Source organism: Topomyia yanbarensis, chromosome 2 (genome assembly GCF_030247195.1).
Source record: "Topomyia yanbarensis strain Yona2022 chromosome 2, ASM3024719v1, whole genome shotgun sequence".
NCBI classification, from domain to species: Eukaryota; Metazoa; Arthropoda; class Insecta; order Diptera; family Culicidae; genus Topomyia; species Topomyia yanbarensis.
Window position 1 is genome coordinate 363,000,062 of NC_080671.1, and position 22,591 is coordinate 363,022,652.

The 22,591-nt window shown below is 37.4% G+C and overlaps 1 protein-coding gene across 1 annotated transcript in view; it reads left to right on the plus strand.

Annotated features, from left to right (window-relative positions):
- LOC131684425 (astacin-like) overlaps nucleotides 1-21,677 on the plus strand; it is an 85,847-nt gene extending 64,170 nt beyond the window's left edge. The window contains exons 4-7 of the mRNA XM_058967281.1: nucleotides 19,805-20,122; nucleotides 20,180-20,322; nucleotides 20,383-20,499; nucleotides 21,443-21,677. Coding sequence (XP_058823264.1) covers nucleotides 19,805-20,122; nucleotides 20,180-20,322; nucleotides 20,383-20,499; nucleotides 21,443-21,523 — 659 coding nt within the window. The 3' untranslated portion in view covers nucleotides 21,524-21,677. The remainder of the gene's footprint in view (nucleotides 1-19,804; nucleotides 20,123-20,179; nucleotides 20,323-20,382; nucleotides 20,500-21,442) is intronic.
- The last annotated feature ends 914 nt before the right edge of the window (nucleotides 21,678-22,591 follow it).

A 22,591-nucleotide genomic window follows, 5' to 3' on the forward strand; every position in this document is an offset into this window, starting at 1 on the left:
TCTCTTGGAGAAGTGTTAGTTGAATGAGAATTAATTAAATCTAGCTCTAACTCTTCTTCATCTTGAAGCACAATATGATTTGTCAATTCATTACTACCTTGCTCTAATAAGCGCGTCGATTGCGGCAAAAACACGGACAGGCGCCAATTCCGGAGGGGTACATAGGTGTGGCAGCAGCTGTTCGATATGAGGTGCTAGGTTGGTCGGTAGGGCTCGGGTTTAAATCGCCTCTCTGGAATGCAATGGTAGGTCTGAACGAAGTTGAAGGTGGCCTCGAAAAACGTTCCTTTGCCTCAGCCAGTAGCTCTCTATCCAAGGGAAGATTGTCGATGTCGCGGCGTTTGTTGTCATGGTACGCAAATCTGCTGTGGTTGTAATTACATCCGTTATTTTTGTCGAAAATTGTGTGGTGCTTGTAACTGCGATTCTTGCGACGCTTGGTATTATTATTACTGTTACGGGTGGTGTCAAGTGCATTAGCGGGCCTCTGTTTATTCCGTTTCTTCTTTATTCTTGCTTTCTCCGCCGCTTTTTGTTGATTGAGACGATGCAATTTACGTGTGTCGTATTCGGACCAATCAGCCTTCCATACCTTAGAGTTGCCAAGGAAACGCCAGCCTGAGTTACTGGCTGCCTCGACGGACATCTCAGCCTCTAAACTAGGGGAGGAATCTGTTGTGGGTGAAGCAACAGTCTTTTGTTCCAGTGAGTTTACTGCGCTAGAAATTTGCTTTAACTCATCGATAATATCATACGTGAAAGTTGGGTTTACATAACTCATATTCTGTGCCGAACAGTTGTTAGCCATGTCAGTTATCACGCTGCTGACCTTTTCAATTTCTGAACAAATTTGTTTCAACTCGCGTGTCATATCGGTGGTCAGTTCATTGACATAGGCTGCGATGTTGTTTTTCGTAGCTTTCATCGATATGTCGAATAATGATGTTAAGTGATTTTTTGTGGCAACGACATCAGTTTTGCCAGTTTTGTTGGAAGCAGCCAGCTCATTCCACAACTCCGAGGTTTTGGCTATGTGTGCAACCGCGTTATTATGATTAGCTGCAGTTGTTTTAATTTCGCCTTTCAACTCGTTTAAGAGCATTTCGATACATTCAAATCCATCTCGGACATTGAAGTTGCTAAACGTGGATGCGAGTTTGTGATTCGAATCCATAACTAGCTTGTTGAGGTTGATGGCTTCTTGTTGTTGTCTGTACAGTTTATCGAAATTTAGCTCCATCACGAGACGCTTCTGGCATTCGTAGCATATTGGCAGCATGTATGTTAGTGTTCTTTGCTCATGACTCCTCTGAGCACCAACGCATGCAGCGTGGAATTTTTTCTCGCAAGATCCATGGCAGTACCACACATGTTTGTCGTCACTCACTGTACAATTATTAATCGCGCACGGCATGTTTTACTTACGCAGCAATGATAAATGAAAACAATACAAATTAAAACACGCACGGTTAAACTTTAAACGGCGCAAATGTAAACGCGACCGAACTGTAACGACGACTTGAATGAAAAAAAGATGGGTGGGTAATGTCTGCGACATAACCGGAGAGATGTAGAATACATAAGGAACACGTTCTTCAAATATGTTGATACTCATTAGGATTTTCGGACAAAAGCTGATTTGGGCGAGGAATATTTCAAATTATTCTTTACAAAAATGATGGTGGTCCTGAAAAGGACCGGTTTTGTTGGCGTTGTTGGCCTTGGTGAGGGAGATGGCTAACGATGAAATTAATTGTTAGCATGAGGAAGTCGCGTAGTACTGGCCAATGGAAGAACAGATAATAATTGATTCCTGAAAATCAATTTTTCTTTATTCATGTAAATTATACATACTTACAAATCTAACAGAAGATTCCTGATCATATTTCTGAATCATTAGTGCGAACATTGTGTAATTTGGTTAAGTACAATGAAAGTTACAAACTTTCCAAACTCGACCTTCTGTTCATTCAGAAATATTGAAATGGGGTGTCGTGGTCACAATAAAAAAAAGATGGGTGGGTAATGTCTGTCACATAACCGGAGCGTCGTGATTTCAATTCGAGACGTTAATTTAAATCTAATAATATTCAGCAGAATCACGTTTGAATGGGAAATTTTCAAATAATTCTCTATGGTAATAATGGTGGTTCTGAAAAGAACCTTTGGTATCGGCGTTGGTGTTGATGGTGATGCGCTGGATCGTTGGATATTTTTGGCATGATAGTTACGTGCCTGGCGAACTGTTTTGTAGCCTCGAACAAAACGACAAGACTGGCTTCTTCGGGTACCATTACGGCTGAACTTTATAAGCTTAGCTCGACTTTGAAATCCTGCACAATCTCACGAATCAGACACTGGTAGGGCCATTTTGTTTGCTACTAGCACGGAGCTGCACAAAAAATCATTTAATGCAGTTAGTTCACGGGGGCTGCCAAAAAGCTTGAATAGAAGCATGCGACTTCAACGTTTCTCTTAAACACATGCAACAACACATTCGTTTTGGTAATACTGATAATAACAGTAGAAAGGAATGGAAAAGCAGTGCACGAAACGAGCGAGAGGATAATTTAAATTTTTGTTCCGTGTGCAAGCTACTTCTTTCCACCCAACGTATTAAATACCTTAAAATAAAAGTTTCAGTTTAACTCTCACTAGAACACAATTGATTGGTCCTGAAAAGAACCGTTGCTTTTATTGTAATTTACGCCCACTCCCACAAACCGACCAAGTAGGCATCAGTGGCTTCATTACGGCTGAGTTTTGTAAGCGTAGCTCGACTTTGAAGTAATACACAACCTTACGAACCAGACGCTGGAATGTTAGCCAGCGGATTAGTTGCTCCGTTGCCCTTTAGTTGGGGCGAAATACTAGCATGGCGACAGTTCCTGATCGGTAGTTGGTTGCGATGGGCCACCAGTAGCTGGGGCACTTTTGCGGACCGTCATCATCGCCAACTGCTTTCCTCCGGTGGACTGGCTGCTTGCTAGTGCTTGAACGAATACGAATGATGAGAAAAACCGAACGACCAATATTCATATATGAAAACACGAGAAAGCACTACTATCGCTCTCTCGCTCGTTTTCGTGCCATTCCTGCGCCTTTCCTTTCCGTTCGGCTACCAATACTAGCATAACCAAAACGAATATTCTGTCTTTCCATCGCCTTCAATCTAGTGGCCAGTGCTAGCAAACTTGCATGTTCAGTTTTTCAATAACAACATTCAAACAATATTTTCAAAGAATGTTGCAGATTTGAAAAGAAGGAAGGAAAAGATTTTCACAAATTTAAATTCTTGCGTGTTATTTGTTAGCGCTGATAAAGGCTATTTAGTTTGCTACTAGCAAGGAGCTGCACAAACAAATCGATTTATGCAGTTAATCAACGGAGGCTGCCAAAAAGTTCGAATAAAAGCATGCGACTAGTGTACTTTGCACGTTCTATATTTTATCAATACTAGAGAGGATCAATAAAATAATTCAAATTGTAATAGCGACATGCAATTGTGGCAACACTGGTCATGAGATGGTGGGGGAACACGCACATTCGTTTTAGTTATGATGGTAGTAGCAGCAGAAAGGAATGGAAAAACAGTGCACGAAAACGAGCGAGAGGATAATTTAAATTCTCTTTCTTTCTTTCCACACATCGTATTTCTTATATTGCTTTCTGAAAATTATTTGTTATACACCATAAAATGTAAATTTCAGTTTAACTCTTATTAGAACACAATTAATTGGTCCTGTAAAGAACCGTTTATTGTTTTATTGCGGGAGCATAATTCAGACGCACTCCCCGCGGACACGGTGAGCTAGAAAGCACTATTTTGCATTCTCGAACAAACCGACCAAGTAGGCATTGTTGGCTTCTCGGGGCATCATTACGACTGAGCTTTGTAAGCGTAGCTCGACTTTGCAGTCCTGCACAATCTCACGACCCAGACGCTGGAACGATAGCCTACTCTGTTGCCCTTTAGTTGGGGCGAAATTCTTGCAGGGCGACAGTTCCTGATCGGGTTGCGATGAGTCACCAGTAGCTGGGGCACTTTTTCCGCCGTCGTCATCGCCGACTGCTTTTCTTCGGTGGACTGGCTGCTTGCTAGTGCTTGAACGAATACGAATGATGAGAAAAACCGACCGACAGATATTTATATAATCGCGCTAATATGCACTACTATCGCTTTCTCCCTCGTTCTCGTGTCGTGCATGAGCCTTTCCTTTCCGTCCGGCTTCTAATGGCCTAACCAAAGGAATATGCCGTCTTTCCCCCACCAAGTGCTCTCGTCAAGCAACCCAATGCGAATAACCATACGAACAAACATGTAATGGACCTATATATAAACTTTTCATTATTTTATTGTTCGGTTGGTCTACCATAACGACGGCTCTGTGCGGGATGGGCTGAAAATTTTCACTTTTCCGAGTCGTTTTCGAAAGATTTTTCAAAACACATTTTTTTTGTTATTAGTACATGTTATACATACTTCAAATTTTAATACAGCATAGAGGAACATATTTGCAACAAATTGGCCTAAAAATCAAATCATTCTGTTAAGTATGATAAAAGTTATTAACGTTAAAAATCTGACGCGGCGCCGCAGCCGATATTTTGAAACGGGACCCCTATATTGAAACCTTAAATGTATTCTACATTAAAAAATCCACCAGATCCATCAAAACATCGATTTTTCCAAGCGAATGGAAGCGTGCCAAAGTAATTCCAATTAAAAAACGCTTTTAATCCACCTAACAGTGTGATGAGACATTTCTTATAACTCTTATCACTCTCTTCGGATATTATATCGTTTGAGAACTTTTAGAACTTGATGCTTCGCGATGTTTTTGATAACACATACTACATGGGATAGTGGCAGGACTCAGAGAATCGCTCAAATCAGCATAGGACAACATCAGTGCTAGAAATCTCAAACCAAATCAATGGGAAAGCGAAAAAATGGCCAATAAAATAGACATACAAACGAATTATTGCTAATGCTCTGTTAATAAAATATCTAAATTCCTCAATAAATGCATTGTGGTGGGAAAACTGAATTTTCCTAAAGGGGTTATGTATATTGTACTGAGCCAAAAAAAATTAAAGGGTTGTGTACAGGACACGACCACGGTGACATTAAAAATGTAGCTTTTTTCAAGAGCGTGCAAATGTATTTTATCTATCACACATATCGACTCAAGTTCTTGCTCACTCGCCTGTTTTTTATGTTACAATTTGCTATATACCCTCCCCATTAAAACATAATTTATTGAAGGTCTTTTAACGGTAATCTATTAATCAAGTATCTCACTAGGTAATTGGCATTAATTGGCTAATCCATCTAGTAAAAATAGGCTGGTCTGTCCAGAAAATATATTTAAAAGAAAAGTTCCATATTTAGAACCGTGACGAGGAAGCCCACGCCCAGCAACGGAAATATACAGATTCTTCATGAAATATGAAATTTCATTTTCCATTTAAATTTTCAATAATGTATTAATGAACTTAAGTAAACAATCTTAAGGTTAAGTATTTCTTGATCGATTAGTGGTGAAAAAAATGAAATTATTTGATAAATTACATTGTTATGCAACGTTCGCACTACCAGTTAAAACGGGTTTTATGCTATCTTGGTGACATTTTCTCTTGTTGCTAATTATTAAAACGTGTTATAACTCTGTAGTGTAAACATTGTATTATTAAACCAATTCTGCAGCGTTTTATGTTATATAGGTGTTTTATGTGGTAATAGGAATGACATAATTATATCTTCAGTACAGCTGTTTGTTGCATAATTTCAAACAGATATATTTTAAAATTTAAATTAGTATACCCAACCGTTCTATTTGTTGTATACTTTAAAACGCAATTAGAACTGTGTTTTAAATACATAGGGCAGGACAGATACTCTGACTGGATAAACTGGGAAAACAATTTTAAGTCCAGTAACGATTAAGACATGGCTTGAATTTGAATCGAAAAAGAACACCCGCCTAAACTGCTGCTGGGACGGTAAGTTCTGTTTTAAAATTTTCCGTTGTGTACAGTACGAAACAAAAGTGTTTGAAATTAGAAAACAAAAAGTTCTGCTGGGAATGTGATTGTTTCCGATGCAATTACTCTCAGGTTTTTTTACGCAGGGGATACAGGCCGTGCAAATGAAAACCGCCTAAATTTAAAAAAAAACGCGTAAATGAAAACCGCGGAAATTTCAAAATTCGCGTAAAAAATACCGCGTAATAAAACCTGAGTGTACTCCCCTATATAAAATACTACGCTGCTGAACAGTGCAATAACTGCAGAAGCACGTTGTCAGATGCCTTACTGATAAAAAAACATATAACCAAAATATGAAACATATGAAAACCAATAGGCTCTTTACCCTAGGCAGCTACAATGTGCCGTAAACATGGATTAACAAGTTACAACGCACACGCATGCATAAAAATAAATATATGTATTTTATTCAAACGCAACACTCTTAAGCAGCACACACCGTATTGAATTAAATCCAAACCACCCCACCCACCCACTTTGCAAATCATTCTGTGACACCGTGCTGGTACCCGAAAAATCCGCACACGGCCACCGCTGCCGAAAATGCATAGCGTCTACGGGTTATTGCAGTGCCCACACGCTGCAGCCATGATCTTACCCGTTCGACATAAGAACAAAAACTGATTCAAACGGGTACGCGTCACCTCTATTTATAAACTAACCGTATATGGTTTAGTCACATAGGTGCGAGTGTGCGCAAATGCCAACGTTGCCGAAAATCGATAGCGCTTATTGCATCGCCCGGAGACGATGTTGTTCGTATGAGACAAGAGCAACAACTGATTTAAACGGACATGCGTCGCTTCTATTTATGACTTTTCGTCTTTCATTGAGTCACTAAGCTGCCCTCTTTTGACGGCTGTGTCTGAGAAATCTGCCTCACGAATGGTAATTTTCCCGTTTTTCGTGAACTTTTTAATTTTACCAATTTCCAAAAGTCTACTTTTATTGGGGAGATATTAAATTATTACCAATATTTAAGTTAGGTGTTTCTGAATCGGTTGGTGTATGAATGATTAAAATCCATCTAGTAATATCGGAGTTATAAGCGTGCAAACCTTACATAGTTTCGTTACATGGGAGATAGTTTAGATTTTAGAATGACACCTAGCCCCAGATAGTGGAGTAAGACATTTTTAATGTCAAAATCGATTTTTTTTTAATCGATTTGAAGTTCATACTTTACTCAAATTTACAACGCGACTGAGAACTAAGAAATCAACGCTTTTTCTTGAAAAAAGCGATAGTAGCAGTGATACCATTCAAAGAAAATCAACAGTGAATATTTCCAGACTTGGTTTTATTTCCTATTTAAGAACTATTGTGCTTTTTACATCCTAGATTGCTTGATTCAGTGATCGAAACCCAAAACTTCATAAAGTATTTGAAATTATTAAATTAAAATTTGTGTTTGCTATTGAAATTGACAAAATGATAGTATATATAGAATATAGTTCCTTTGGCGTTGGTTAATTTTTCGGTCCCACCTATCAGCATTGAAGTATCGCCCTTACGTTTTTTTACAATACCAATTTTACAATTTGTGGGAGTTTGGTGAAAATCGATCTTACTGTCCAAACGGCATAATTCCGAAACCGTAATTTTTGAAGTTTTAAAATTATGCAGAATTAATTTTTCAGACAATAGTAACAGAGTTCGTGTCTTTAGCAAATTTGTTGAGACTTTATTGAAGTCATGAATATTAACCTGAGAAAATTCACCATAAATACTTCTTGGACGATATACCGTCAAAATTACTTTATCAAATGATGCGCTGTTCGTATGTAAAACTCATCGAAGATACTAAACCTCCGAAATTGGCGGTTTCAAAATGATGCTATCTTGACCTTAAATTATTGTTTTGGAACATTTGACCTATACATATAAGTCATACAACAAAAATCAAATTCTCATCAAAATCGACCAGGACCTGCTAGAGTCGAATGGAAATCGTCATTTTTCATAAATTTCGCTCTACATTCGGAAAATGTTATCCTCGTTATTAATCATATTACGTTTTCGTCTCAACTCGACGCATTCCCAAAATAAAAACCTATTTTGATCCACCTAGTGGTGCAATTGGGTTTTTCTCATTTGTCCAGACTACGATTCCATGGCTGGTTATGTTCAATACGATGGTGGAAATGAATATTACATGTTCAGTACAATTTGCACATACGTACAATGGATCGACAGCCACGATCTTGAGATACTATGTGATACTGAAACATCGCTTGACCGCCGCTGGTTTCAAGCGATGTTTCAGTATCACATAGTAAGATCCGGGAGGTCCGGGTCCTGCCGAAAATTTTCAACTTGTTAAGAAATTTTAAACTAGTTTTAATTTTAAAACAGCAACCCCTCACTGCATACTCCCTCCGGGCCGGTATGATTGACGATTTTTGGAGTGATTGCATAACCTTTCTATATGAGAAAGGCAAAAAAGTCTAAAAAAATCAATTTTTTTCAAACATTATTTTTTCGAGTTTATATCAAATCTCAATGGTTCATGCATTTTAAAGTCATTTGGCATCAAAAATACAAATTTGATTTTGAAAATTTTTCATTTCAGTTTATATGGGAATTTGCTGTGTGATTGCACTCTTCAACTCCTAACTCCGGAACCGGAAGTCCAATCAATAAAAAAAATCAATTGCAGCCGATGGGAAGGTTGTACCTTTCATTTGAGACTAACTTTGTGCAAATCGATCCAGCCATCTCTGATTAACAGAGGTCATATTTTTTTCCACATACACACATACACACACATGCATACATACACACACATACATTTTCCTATCTCGACGAACTGAGTCGATTAGCATATGACACTCGGCCCTCCCGGTCGGGATTAGATTGACGAATTTTAGAGTGAATGAGAAAGGCAAAAACATTTTTAACAAATGTTTCATAGACATTAAATCAATTTTAACTTCGCTTTCTATTAAATAAAGACCCTCATTACAGTACATCTCTACAAAAGCGAGCTCAATTTGAAAAGAAATCTGAGGATTATGATTGATTACAGAACTCTGGAATTTTCTATTGGAATGATTTCAGGCAGGAATTTGATATTGATGCTATTAGGCAACTGTGAAATCAAGACCAATAGATCAATTACATATCAGGACCCCATTCTGACAATTTATCAAAAGTCCTCATGATGTTTACAACAACAGGTTATCAATGTACGGATCAGATAATTGTTATTGTAATACTGAATTAAATCAGTCTGCATCAATAAATTTTCAATTGCAATCCAATATATTTTTTGGGTGTGGTAGGGAGGGAGTTGTTAAACCCCAAAACCTTCTCTTGGCTACGCCGTTGCTGAGAGTTATTTACTTCACTTTCATTTTCCGATATGTTTCCGATCGATCCGTTGGTTATAAGTTAGAAAAATTGCAGTCAGAAGGTTCGTACAAATGAACATTTTTGCACTGATAAGGTATCAAGTTCCTTCCTGCTTGGAAGTGTTCGGTGATTATTTCTAGCGGTTGTAGATAGAAAAATGAAATACAAAATTCTTTTTATCGTAATAATGTTTTTCTTATTTCAATGGATTATTACTATATTGAACAATAAATGGGCGACAAAAGGTAATCCACAAACAACAAGCCATAACTTTTAAAGTATTCAAAATAGATATTTTATGTCTTCAGTAAAGTTATTCGCAAAAGTAAGAGCTACAAATTTGCTGAAGGCATCATTTCGATATAACCACTTCCAAGAAAATTTGTGAAAATATCTCACTCATAGGGAGATTAATCAGTAAAAGCACAATACCAAAAGAAAGGGCGTATTGCCTCCATTATATTCTCCGAAGATACTATTGACCTAAAATAAGCCGTTTTGGCGTTAATAATAGATTACATGTTTTTGGTCATATTTCTGGCAATGGGAAATGATAAAAATCTTTCGTCCGCATTCAATGTTAAATATCTCTTTTGATAATGGTCCGATTTCAACAATCTATAGCTTGTTTGAAAGGTATTCGTTAAAGCTGTCTAAAAACATATAAAGTATTAATCTATGTTGTCAATTCCGGCAGATAATTTAAAAAAACTGCAAAAAACGCCATTTTTACGCATTCAAACATTCATATCTTGGAAACTAAACATCAGAATCAAAAACAAATTAATAGCGTTCATACTGTTTTTTAGTTCTTTCATTTAAAATTGGTTTGGATAAGATCGGTTCAGCCATTGCTGAGAAACACGAATGAGAATTTGTCCGTTACATACACACACACACACAGACACACACACACACACACACAGACATTGTCCCAAATCGTCGAGCTGAGTCGATTGGTATATAAGACTCGGCCCTCCGGGCCTCGGAAAAAATCTTGAAAGTTTGAGCGAATTCTATACATTTCTTTTATAAGAAATGTAAAAAGAAGTAATGTTACAAGCATAACAAATTATCGCCCGATTAGCCTTCTCAGTGCACTTTCGAATGTTTTTGAAAAACTTCTTAAAATCCAAATCATGAGCTTTTGAGTCCGTTACAATCAGGATTCCGCTGCTCTCATAGTACTGAAACCGCTCTTTTGAAAGTGCATGACGATATTGCTCAAACTATTGACAAAAGGGGAGTAGCAATTCTTTTGCTGATTGATTTTGCTAAGGCCTTTGATCGGGTTTCGCACAACAAACTTTTAGATAAATTGGTCTCTTCCTTCGAATTTTACCACACTGCAGCTAACCTCATTAAATCTTACTTATGTGGGCGTACACAAGCGGTATTCTGCAATAGCGTTTTATCTTCATTCCACAGCATTCAATCTGTAGTTCCACAAGGATCTCTTCTCCGACCATTCCTTTTTTCATTATTTACAAACGATCTGCCGTCTGTACTGAAATATTGTCGTGTACATTTATTTGCTGATGACGGACAAATTTATTTTTGTGCCTACGAGAGTTTGAGTCTGGAAGTGATGGCTCGCAAAATAAATAGCGATCTTGATAGAGTATATAGAGGTCCTTGAAAAATTTGCTATCCATAAATTCATCAAAAACAAAAGCTATATTTATACAGAAGCGTAAAATTATTCTTGTTGCACCACGTTTATTTTTGAACAATGTATCAATCCAGTTTGTGGATCGTATAGAGTCTCAGTGTTATATTGACATCACGACTTGAATGAGATCCTCACATAAACTTACAGTGTGGAAAAATTTATGGAACTCTCAAACGATTACGTTTGACAACCAGACACCTTGACGTTCAAACTAAGCTGAATATGTTCAAAACCCTAATACTACCTTATATTTTGTACGGAGATGTCTTTTTCAGCAATGCAACCATGGCAGCACTGAACAAACTCAAAGTAGCCCTAAATTCTTGTGTGCGATACATATCCCTTTTATGCCCAATTCTTTTCTAGTGCATGTAGGGTTTCAAAACTATTTTTTCTTGAAAACGGTGGGATCAAGAAACACGAAAAGCCTTTTTTCATAAACATAGATGCTTCCCTTGCAGTGCTAGCAGCTGCTCAATTTTTACCTTCTAATGCTCAATGCAATTCTTCTAGAATATTTACAATAATCCAATTGTGTGGAAAACGTAACCAAGGACAGTCTACATTGATAAGTTTGATCAGTTTTCAAAAATATTGCAACATAACGAAGATATATGAAAAAATCATTTTTCGTCATCAACATAAACTGTCCTGGCAGCACTGCTGAAATCCAATCAGACAAATTGCAATAACTTCAATTCTAGAGCTAATTCTTGCAAATGTTAATACTCAAATGAAAGGTAATAGTCACATTTATTAGCCTTACTTGCTTTTGTGAAGAAATCTTGCCTCAAACAAAAGTTATAGCTGTTTAAAAACGTTGTTGTCCACAAACAACATAGGCATGAATGGGATATATAATCTTGCAAAATATTCAAGAGTAACCCGACTTCAATCATCACTGCTTGGTTGTAGTTTTTCGAAATTCTACATTTTTCATTCCTGCGTTACGCTTTTCGGAATCATAAATTTACAAAAACTCCATTATCTGTACGAAAAGTTGAGACCTATGCGCAATAACAGATCAAAAAGCTACATTATACCATAGACAACAGCTCTGCTTACTATAATCAGTCATTCTTTGTAAGAGGTTTTAACAGATGGAATGGTCTACCTGTAGTGATTAAAACTTGTAAAACAAAAAGCAAATTTAAATAAGAATTACTAGCCAAACTAAATTCTATCTAATCTGCCAACACTACCAGTCTAGCTGTTTTACGACTGAGAGCAACAAACAGTAACATAAGATCTAATTCTATAGTGATATCAATTGTAACATTAAAAAGGCAATTGCCTTACGTTACATTATTATTAATAAATAAAAAATAAAAGAAAAATAAATAAATAAATAAATAAATGAATAAATAAATAAATAAATAAATAAATAAATAAATAAATAAATAAATAAATACATAAATAAACAAATAAATCAATAAATAAATAAATAAATAAATAAATATGTCAAGGCTCTTGGGGACAGATTGCTCAATAGACAACTAGATAGACAACTTCATGGTATATCTATGGATTATAGTTACAAACAACGAATTGTTACCGGTTTGCCGAATATTCCTACCAACGGTTTGTGGTCTGTGCAGACTTTAAACCTTTGGCCAAAAAGAAATTTGTGAAATTTCTTCATGGTGCAAACTAACGCCAATGCTTCAAAATGAAGGATTGAGTATCGTTTTTGTGCAGAATTCAGCGAAAACGATGTAAAGCATATGGGTCTTTCTAACTCATTGATCTCATGGGCTAGAACAGCACCCAATCCGTATGAACTAGCAACCGAGACGACAATTAGCGGTTTTTTTTGGATCTTAGAACTCCAATAAATTTGCATCTAACAAGGAATTCTTACTGAACTGAAAAGCTTTCTCGCAATCATACCTCCAATTAAAAGTTGCATAATTGGCTAGCTGGGCATACAAACTTCTTAGCTGAGAAGACAGTTGTGGAACAAATTTATTGTAAAAATTTATCAATCCAAGAAAAGCTGTTCTGTTACATTTGTCGGTGCTTTAGCTTGGCTTATCGTCGAAACTTTTTCAGAAGATGGCGAAAGTCCCTTGTCTGTAACAAGATACCCCAAATATGGCAATCGTGTAACGAAAAACTTACATATTTTTAAATTTATTATTATTTATTTGCTTGATAAAGTCGTTCAAGAACTAAATCCAGAAGTTTTGGACATTTTCTAATGTTTCAACCGCTATAAGAAAATCATCTAAATAGTAGCTAACACCTTCCAGCCCGTGCAAGACCTGGTCCATAATTTGTTGAAAAATTGCCGCAGAACTTGAGGCCCCTTGCGAAAGTCGATTGTATTTTGAATTTTGAAATTTTATATATATATATATATATATATATATATATATATATATATATATATATATATATATATATATATATATATATATATATATATATATATATATATATATATATATATATATATATATATATATATATATATATATATATATATATATATATATATATATTTATATTTATATATATATATATATATATATATATATATATATATATATATATATATATATATATATATATATATATATATATATATATATATATATATATATATATATATATATATATATATATATATATATATATATTGCTGAAAAAAGCGACAATAGAAAAAAAAAGAATCCAAATTAGCAAGTTAAAAGGATACATACGGCCAGAATCAAACATCAGCAGTTGAATCCGAATCTGCCTACCACCGAGCAAACCCTGAGCAACACTAACAAAAGCAACTATTCAAAACGAAGCAAAGAAGCTGAGAGTCACAGAAGAGCTTGAGCTTGTGCGACCACCCCTGGCTGCTACTCCGTTATCGATCTGGACTAGCTGAAGTTGCACAGGGAATCAGTAGATAATTATGCTTGGGAGTAGCGAAACATCTTTCAATGTGCAACTCCTAGTAATCCTAAAGTGTTTATTGATCAATACCGGTGCCGGCCAGGCCCGAATGTAGATCGCGGAAGGAAAGGGAAGGAATTGTTAGTCCGCACTTCACAAGTATCACGGGAGGAGGATATTTGTTAGTAAGTATAGAAGTTGGATTACACTTCTTCTTTACCGACGCCAGAGAGGTGACTCCTTTATCTGGACGAGATATTGGTCCATCAAACTTATGGACCGGGGCCAACGGCTTTACTTCCCTTCCGAAGGAAGACGTGACCACACCTCAGAAAAATCTCAACGACCTCGGCTGTAGAGGTGTGCGCCGATGCATTTTTAATCGGCGGCGGCGTAAGCGACATTTTTGGCCGGCGGCGGCGGCGTTGACGGCGTGGCGCCGTTGGACCCTATCGGCGGCGGCGCGCCGGCGTGTGTCGGCGTGACGAATATTGACGCCTAGGTAACTAAAAAAAATCTTAACAGTACAATTCCTTTCCCAAATTTTCGGTTTCTATTGTAACAGACTTCACAGCACATACAAACAAACGTTACAGCTTAAAGAAAATCTAAAAAAATCATCGCCCACGATGTACTAGCGACATCTGTTGAACACATTGCACAAAATGTAATTCTCGCAACCATATCAATTTTTTTTTCAGCTGAAGCTCCAATAGTGCCCACCCTGCTTGCCAAATGCAAGATAATAAATGAAAGGTGGAACAATTTTTACAGTTGTAAAATTTGAAGAACGAAATAGAAAAATTGTCGATGTCGCATACTACGACTTTGCATGAAATAATGATTGCAATTGACAAATTTGAAGAATGCAGAGTAACGACTAAAATAATTATTTATTGTTCTATATTTGGGAAAATAAGCAACGGTAAAACAGTTTTTGTTTTGTTTGAGGAAATTAATTGTTGTTGTCGTTCCATTGTTTTTTGTTTCTATTTAGTCATCTTTACCGTAAGCCCGGAGACAATTGACAGCTCCCATATATTGAATTCATAAGCAAATTTTGGGGTGATTTGGTGATGTCATGGCGGCTCGAATGGAGCAAAATTTGAAAAAGGCGCATCCCATTTATTATTTTCCATATCTGTGGAAAATAATCAAATTAAGCATTTCTACCATTTCTTTTTGCTGCAAGAATTCTGATAAAAACACAAATTCTATTCAAAACGAATTGTTAAGCTTGGTGGTGATGTACTCTCACTGGCCAAAATGTTTTTCATTTACATTTCTCGCGATAAAAAGCACCAATGATTTAACGATTTCAAACTTCACACAACAAGAAAATCAAAACATGTTTAGGAAGGAAGAAAGCCGGTTGTTAAAAACAACGACTTCCAGCTAAATATATAATAAGATTTATGTAACTTTGCTGACGGTTATCAGTTAGGGATAAATTTATTCTCTAATAATAGTTTTCTTTATTCACATTTTGGAATAAGCTTTTTCTAGATGTTGTTCTAGCCGCATTGACGGCATTCATAACACACGTAACGAAAAACGCTTTTCTCTTGAAACTTTTTCGTTTCGAGAAGGCATACTAGCGCCACCATCAAATCGGTGGTGCATATATGAAACAAGCACTATCTGTCAAGTTGTCCCTGGGTTGTTTACCGTCGCTCTTTTAGAATCCCACAGATTTCAGAAACCCTAACACAAGGCGTTATTGTTGGCATTACTGCGCAGAAATGTCACTTTTAATGATCGTGTAAGGACACCTTTCAAGGTAGACACATTACTTCATTTTCCAGGCTGGTGTTTACTTTTACTTCTTGTAAGTACAAAATCGCCACGATGATAAGAAATACGATTCCCTGGCACTACATTTTCTTACAACGTACGGTCTACTTCTATCTTGAGTGCAAAGTATGCTCGATGTGCTGGAATCCTACAGATCTACACCCTGACGAAACCTAAATATACAGTTACTATCAATCATAATCATTCCACGACTTGACGTGTTAGCTCCTGTTAGGATGAAACTGATCACAAAACAAGTCTGATTGAAAATGGTCTGAGCGTATCTCTAGTTTTCGTAGCACCTGCACCCCGCCAATTTCTCCAGCAGTTCCGGGGACCAACAAATTCTAATCCATTCGATACACCGAATCAATTAAATTACTAACATCCTGTTATGTGCTTACTCACCGATCGGCATCGTGTTGTAACTCAAGAAATGGTTGTGAACAACTCCCACCTTGGGCACTTCGACAAGAATGAATTTCACATTTCCGGCCCATATTGTTTGTTTTGGTTTGCATGAGATTAAAAAGACCGTAACGTTTTCGGGTGGGTGCGGAAAATAAGTAACGCATTTAGCTCTGTGTCAAAATCTCTTCAATAACGCCACCGATTTGTAATTGAAATCGACCGTTTTTTTCTACGAGTGATAAAAATTCATCTCGTGTTACGTCTTATTTGTCTGTGATACCGGGCTGGTGCAACTGCCACTGAAAATCTTTCTTGAGTGGGGCTAGATCACACGATGAATAATTTATGAGACTATAAATCTTACCCTCTGCATCGCTACATCTGTGCACCAGCGTCGCGAAAAGTCAAGATCACTTTGCTCAACTATTGTTCGAGAATTTTTTTTTAAAATAGGTCACGATTCAATCAATTATAAACAAACCTCGTATTGAAAATGAAACATTGATTTGTATTGACTTTATTGACTAAAACAGTCAAGAATTGAACAACGTGCAACGATTTTCGTAAATTCTCGTCGTGTTATCGTGATATTTTAGTCTTGAGCTTACCGTTGGATTTTTTACACAGAGTCACGTGTCTTATAGTTTTCTAAATTATTTCACGGACATGAATTGTGGCTAGGTAATGTATTTTGCTCAGCACAGTTTCGTTTAATTCCGAACATTTCTCTGAATTTTAACAAAGGAATAACAGGGTTACAGGTGCTAGTAATGTCTTTGTATCTAATGCTCGTGCCTATGAGACTGGTTGCTAGCAGTTGTACACAATAGCTCACATAGAAATTTCAAAACCAAAAAGCAGAGCGAATAATCCATGAATAGGGGAAGATGAGGTATGAGTTCCTTGTAATTGTTTACGTAAGTATAATAAGATTATGTGGAAAATTAATTACTTCATGGATTACATCATGAACAGTTTCACGAACTCGACTGGTGAATCGTGTGTAGCATATTAGGAATTAAGAATCGGTTAAAAAATCAATGAATAATACACTGCGTTCCAGTGAAATTAATTACGTGCAAAGATTAGGATCAGGCACATAATCGTAAATTTCAGGCACATATATCCTGAAAGTGGAAGTTTTTTTTAATTTGTGAACCATTTCAAGCACACGAATGGTGAATTGAAACTTATATGCTCACAATCATAACCAGTTGACGAAGCAAGGATGGATCTTTGAATTATATAACGAGTGTCGTGTAATGGTTTTCGAGAAAATATCAAGATTATTTTAATTTAGTAATCCAATTGACAACCCCTAATACCAAATAATGATCAAGATGTGATAAATCATCAATCAGTTAACGCGGTATATTCGGTCCATAGACAATGTTCCTAGATTTGTGAATAAAATTAAGAGTCAACAATTTTAGAGTTCGCGAATTATCGGCGCGGAAAAAACGCATCGGCGGCGCGCCGCCGATCTACCGTTCGGCGTCGGCGTACGCTAAAAATTACCGGCGGCGGCGGCGTGGCGCGGCGGCGCACAGGTCTACTCGGCTGGACACCGGCACCGTCAAGAAGAAGCTGAGAATCACAGAAGAAAACAAAAATTCAAAACGTCCAACGATGCAACATACAAAATAAAACTGATCGATACCTTTCCTAACGGCATATCACCGTCTCCGAAACGAACAGATATTTCTAACTTAAATAGTAAAATCAACGACGACATTCTTGTTGTAAAGTTAGATATGGTTATTTCATCAGAAGACGACGACGAATGATAGCCAAAGTAGTATCATAACTCAAACTGACACCAATGGAGCACACAATGAAATCTAAAATATATGAACTAATAAGAATGACTAACCAAGACCGATCACCGCTCGTGTAGAGCAAGGCGCTTCCCCGTCTGCTTCAGAAAATTCTAAGGTCATTTCAGACGGCAACATCAATACAATTAACAAAACCCATCCAGCTATATTGGTGCTTTTGAACATGCTAAATTCAGTTTGGAAAGGGGGCTTGATCCCAAGTTTGTGGAAAAAAGGTGTGAGTATACCGGTTTCAAAAATAGGAAAAGACCCCAAAGAGCTGTGCAAGCATAGGATAATCATTCTTTTGAGTTGCGTCGGTAAGACCATAGAACGAATGGTTAACCGTCGTTTGGTGGAATTGTTAGAGAACCGTAAGCTTTTGAATAACCGTCAAAATAGTTTGTGTCGAGGACGGGGACAGGAACGTTATTTAATCGACTTAGAATACAAAATTGATCAAGCATTCACATCAAATAAACACTGTGAAGCTGCTCTTCTGGATATCTCGTAAGCCTATGACACAGCACGGAAAGAACCGATAATACTTGCCCTCACAAAAAGTGGTATCAAAGGACGAGTGCTAAATTTCATACAAGACTTCCTGGATAACCAAAACTTCAAAGTGGCAGTCGGCAATAGTTTTTCGGTACCAAAAATTCAAGCAGTTGGCGTCTCACAAGGCTCTCTGTAACCTTGTTCGTATTTACGATCAACTCAATTTGCAAGGTCATACCGGTAAACGTCATGATCTTTGTTTATGCGGATGACATTTTATTAATAGCTATGAGAGCACCTGTCAGCATTAGGAAAAAAATACAAAATACAGTTAAACTAGTATCCGATTGGGCTACTAATATTAGCTTCTCATTATCAGCAACAAATTCGTGCATTTTTCATACGTGCAGAAAACATAAACACAGACAAGTTCCAACAGTGAGAATCAACCAGGAAATGAAGTGACCAGTGCACGGATATAGGGAATAACTTTCGTTAGACGATTGAACTTGAAAGCGCACCTCGGGGAGTTGCGAAAGGCTGCATCCAATTAGATTATTTTCTAAAACTAATTGGAGGAAGATTAAAAAGCGGAAACAGGCAAACATTGTTTAATTTGTCTAAAACGCTAGTAATTTCCAAAATCACTTACGGAAGCGGTCATAGTCGCAGTGGAAATATCGCTACACATATCTCACAAAAAAACCACATCACAGCTAACCGAACAATTACCGGAACGTTCAGGAGTAGTCGTTTAACATTTTCGCAGATTCGGGAGAGTTACCCTGGGAATATATTGTAACACAAAACTTGACTTCTAGAGCGATACGTTATCTGGAGAAGAACACTATAGCTGGGTACACTAGCGAAACAGAACAGGACATCCCTGTAGTCAAGCGAGCCAAGATGGAGTTTTATAAAATATCAAATCAAGATTTTCCTGCTATAGCACAGATGATCATATTTGGGGGTCGGCCCTGAAACCAACTATCACCGGCAGTAGACTGGTTCATCAAAAATAATCAAAGTAGGTCAATCAAAAGATGCAGCCAATGTTTTGTTCAAGCAGAGTAAAAGATACATATTTCCACATTTCCACAAAATCCGTGGATGCCCAGTGTTAAATAGGATGTGGGGATACAGATGGGTTAAGGGGTTATATACAAAAATGGCATGGGAAATTCGCAACGCGTCTAGTACCGGCCAGTATAACTAAATTAATATTGGAATTTGCGTTTCGACTTCGTTTGATCAGATTCCATCAACAATTTAACGGTAGAACTAATCTTTTTTTGTAAACCGACGTTTCGTTTTATAGCTTCCAAAGAACTTGCCAACATACAGACTGCAATGAGTCAGTTCGCTTCGACCACATGTGTCAGATTTGTACCACACACCACCGAGAAGCTTTACGTGAGTATTGATAGTGGAGAAACTGGTTGTTGGTCCTTTCAGGGACGAAGCACGGTAAATAAGCAGAATCGGGTGAATCTACAAACGCCTTACTGTACCGAAACATTCATAGTTGTTCACGAGCTAATGCATGCGCTAGGATTCATCCACGAATTTACCAGACCGGATCGTGACAGTTGGGTATCGATTAATTTGGGAGCTTTGGAACCTCAGTATCAGACGGGTGAGGGGTCTATTAAATTCAGTGCATTGAAATAATAATATATAAAATTCCTATTAGCCGAGTTCTATCTAAGAGCTTTCGCGATACAATCGGTTGCTCAAGATGAGCTGCACAGAATTCCTTATAACTACGGTAGTGTGATGCACTACTCCAAATACGGAGGGGCTGCCAGTTACAGTACACCAGTGATGACTAATTTGGTAGGAGGTATATAATGATTTCAAACTCATCGTTTTTAAAATATTTTTTCTTGTTTTCAGCAACCATGGGAAGGTGATTTTGGTAACACTACCGGTCTATCGGATCTAGATATTTTTAGAGTCAATTACAGGTACTGTAATTCTACTATCACTACTGCGACGACATCAGCAGCACCGGTGAGTATTTTTACATTTCTTATAAAAGAAATGTATAGAATTCACTCAAACTTTCAAGATTTTATTAGAGGTCCGGAGGGCCGAGTTTTATATACCAATCGATTCAGCTCGACGGTTTGGGACAATGTCTGTGTGTGTATGTAATGGGTGTAGATTCTCAGCAACGGTTGAACCCATCTTATCCAAACCAATTTTTAATGAAATGCCTAACACCCAGACAGAACTCTATTATTTTTTGCCTTTCTCCTATAGAAAGGTTATGCAATCACTATGAACATCGAGAACATAATCCCGGCCCGGAGGGCCGTCTGTCATATACCAGTCAACTCAGTTCGTCGAATTTGGCAAATGTCTGTGCGTGTGTGTATGTATGTATGTCACCAAAAATAAACATCGGTTACTCAGGAATAGCTGAACCGATTTTTTCAAACTTAGTCTCAAATGAAAGGTACAACGTTCCCATAGGCTGCTATTGAATTTCATTAAATTCCGACTTCCGGTTCCGGAGTTACGGGTTTAAGAGTGCGGACACACAGCAAATTCACATTTTTGGCTTTCTGCTATAGAAAGGTTATGCAATCACTCTGAATATCGTCAACTTAATCCCGGCCTTAATCGAGTAATTTACTCAAAAAGTATAACAAATCGGTGTTTTATAAGGGTAACACTCATTTCAAGTTAAAATGATCTGGTGTACTATTCTGGCTAAATATGCAATCTACGAAAAAAATTTCTAGTGATCAAAGTCACCTCGTTTTTCGGTATATACATATATACACACAGACAGACACACACGCACACAGACATTGCCCTAAATCGTCGAGCTGAGTCGATTGGTTATATACTTGGGCCTCGAATTTTTTTCATTAAAAGTTTGAGCGAATTCTAGTATTGTAAGAAATGCAAAAAACGCAGCGGTTCCACTTGCTTCTTCTTGTTTTAGATCAAATTCCGAAGAACTACTTCCAATGCAACGGCCAAGTCTACTAAAGGAAATTCTACAAGCACCAAGCCATCCAATTGAACTGCTAGAACAACTACACCATTATGGCATATTAGTAATCGATGATTACTAATTGTTGATAATTAATGAGCGTAAATGATTTCGACTGCTTATTTTATAAGAATAATAGTCTGTGTCATTTTCGGGTAGGATCAACAACAGCGGATCTGTAACAATTGGAGTCAAAATTAAATAAATATCTTGTTTAACATTCTTAGTACCATATTTAGTTTAAAAGTCCGAAATCTCCTGCCGTTCAATTCTAGGATGGTGTGCACTTTTTTAAAGTAAAGAAAATTGTAATAATTGTTTGAAAATAGTTTTGCGTCACATATTGAATACTTTACGGTGACGTCACAAATGCGCTTGCGTATTCATTTTTGACAATTCGCTTGTACTGTTTGCATGGACTTAGGGGAGAGAAAATTGCGAGTGAGAGGGAAGCTACTGGGTTAGGATAGAAACAATGCAAATACCTTTTGCTTAATACTTCAAGAAAGGCAGACATCAAAGTTAAAAGTTTAAGAAGATAGACAGTTGGAAATATTTAAATAAAAAGTGTTTAGTAAAGCAAATAGAGAAGTGATAGAAAGTGGATTGAATAAATGCCGGGAAGGAATCAGGTTTGAAACGAAAATAATACTAGTCCCAGTAGCAAGCCCATGAGATTCCCCTCCCTATTCAATATTATTCGGTTGCAGAACCCATTGTATTCGTTCCTAAAGCCATCGGAGTGGCTATGGTCCGAGCGTGGCATCCCTTCAATGATACGTCTTCAATAGGTGCCGTCGAACACACAAAATCAGCCACGAGGTTCCACAGAGACCTCTGAGCACTAGTAGCTGAAACCAGTCGCAAGGTACCAGAGCATGAGCATGATGACCGTGCAATTCGTAGTTGCTACTCCGTGATTGACCAGAACAAGCGATATTGCACAAATAATCAACGAATGGGGCCTGGAAGAAGCTATCCATTCTCAATGTGCACGTTTCGAGAGTTCTATACTCTGCATACTACGGCGCCGGCCACGTCCTTACAGCCATCGGGGAAGGAATGGGGTGTTAGTGCAGCAAACGTTGTGTTGCGGCA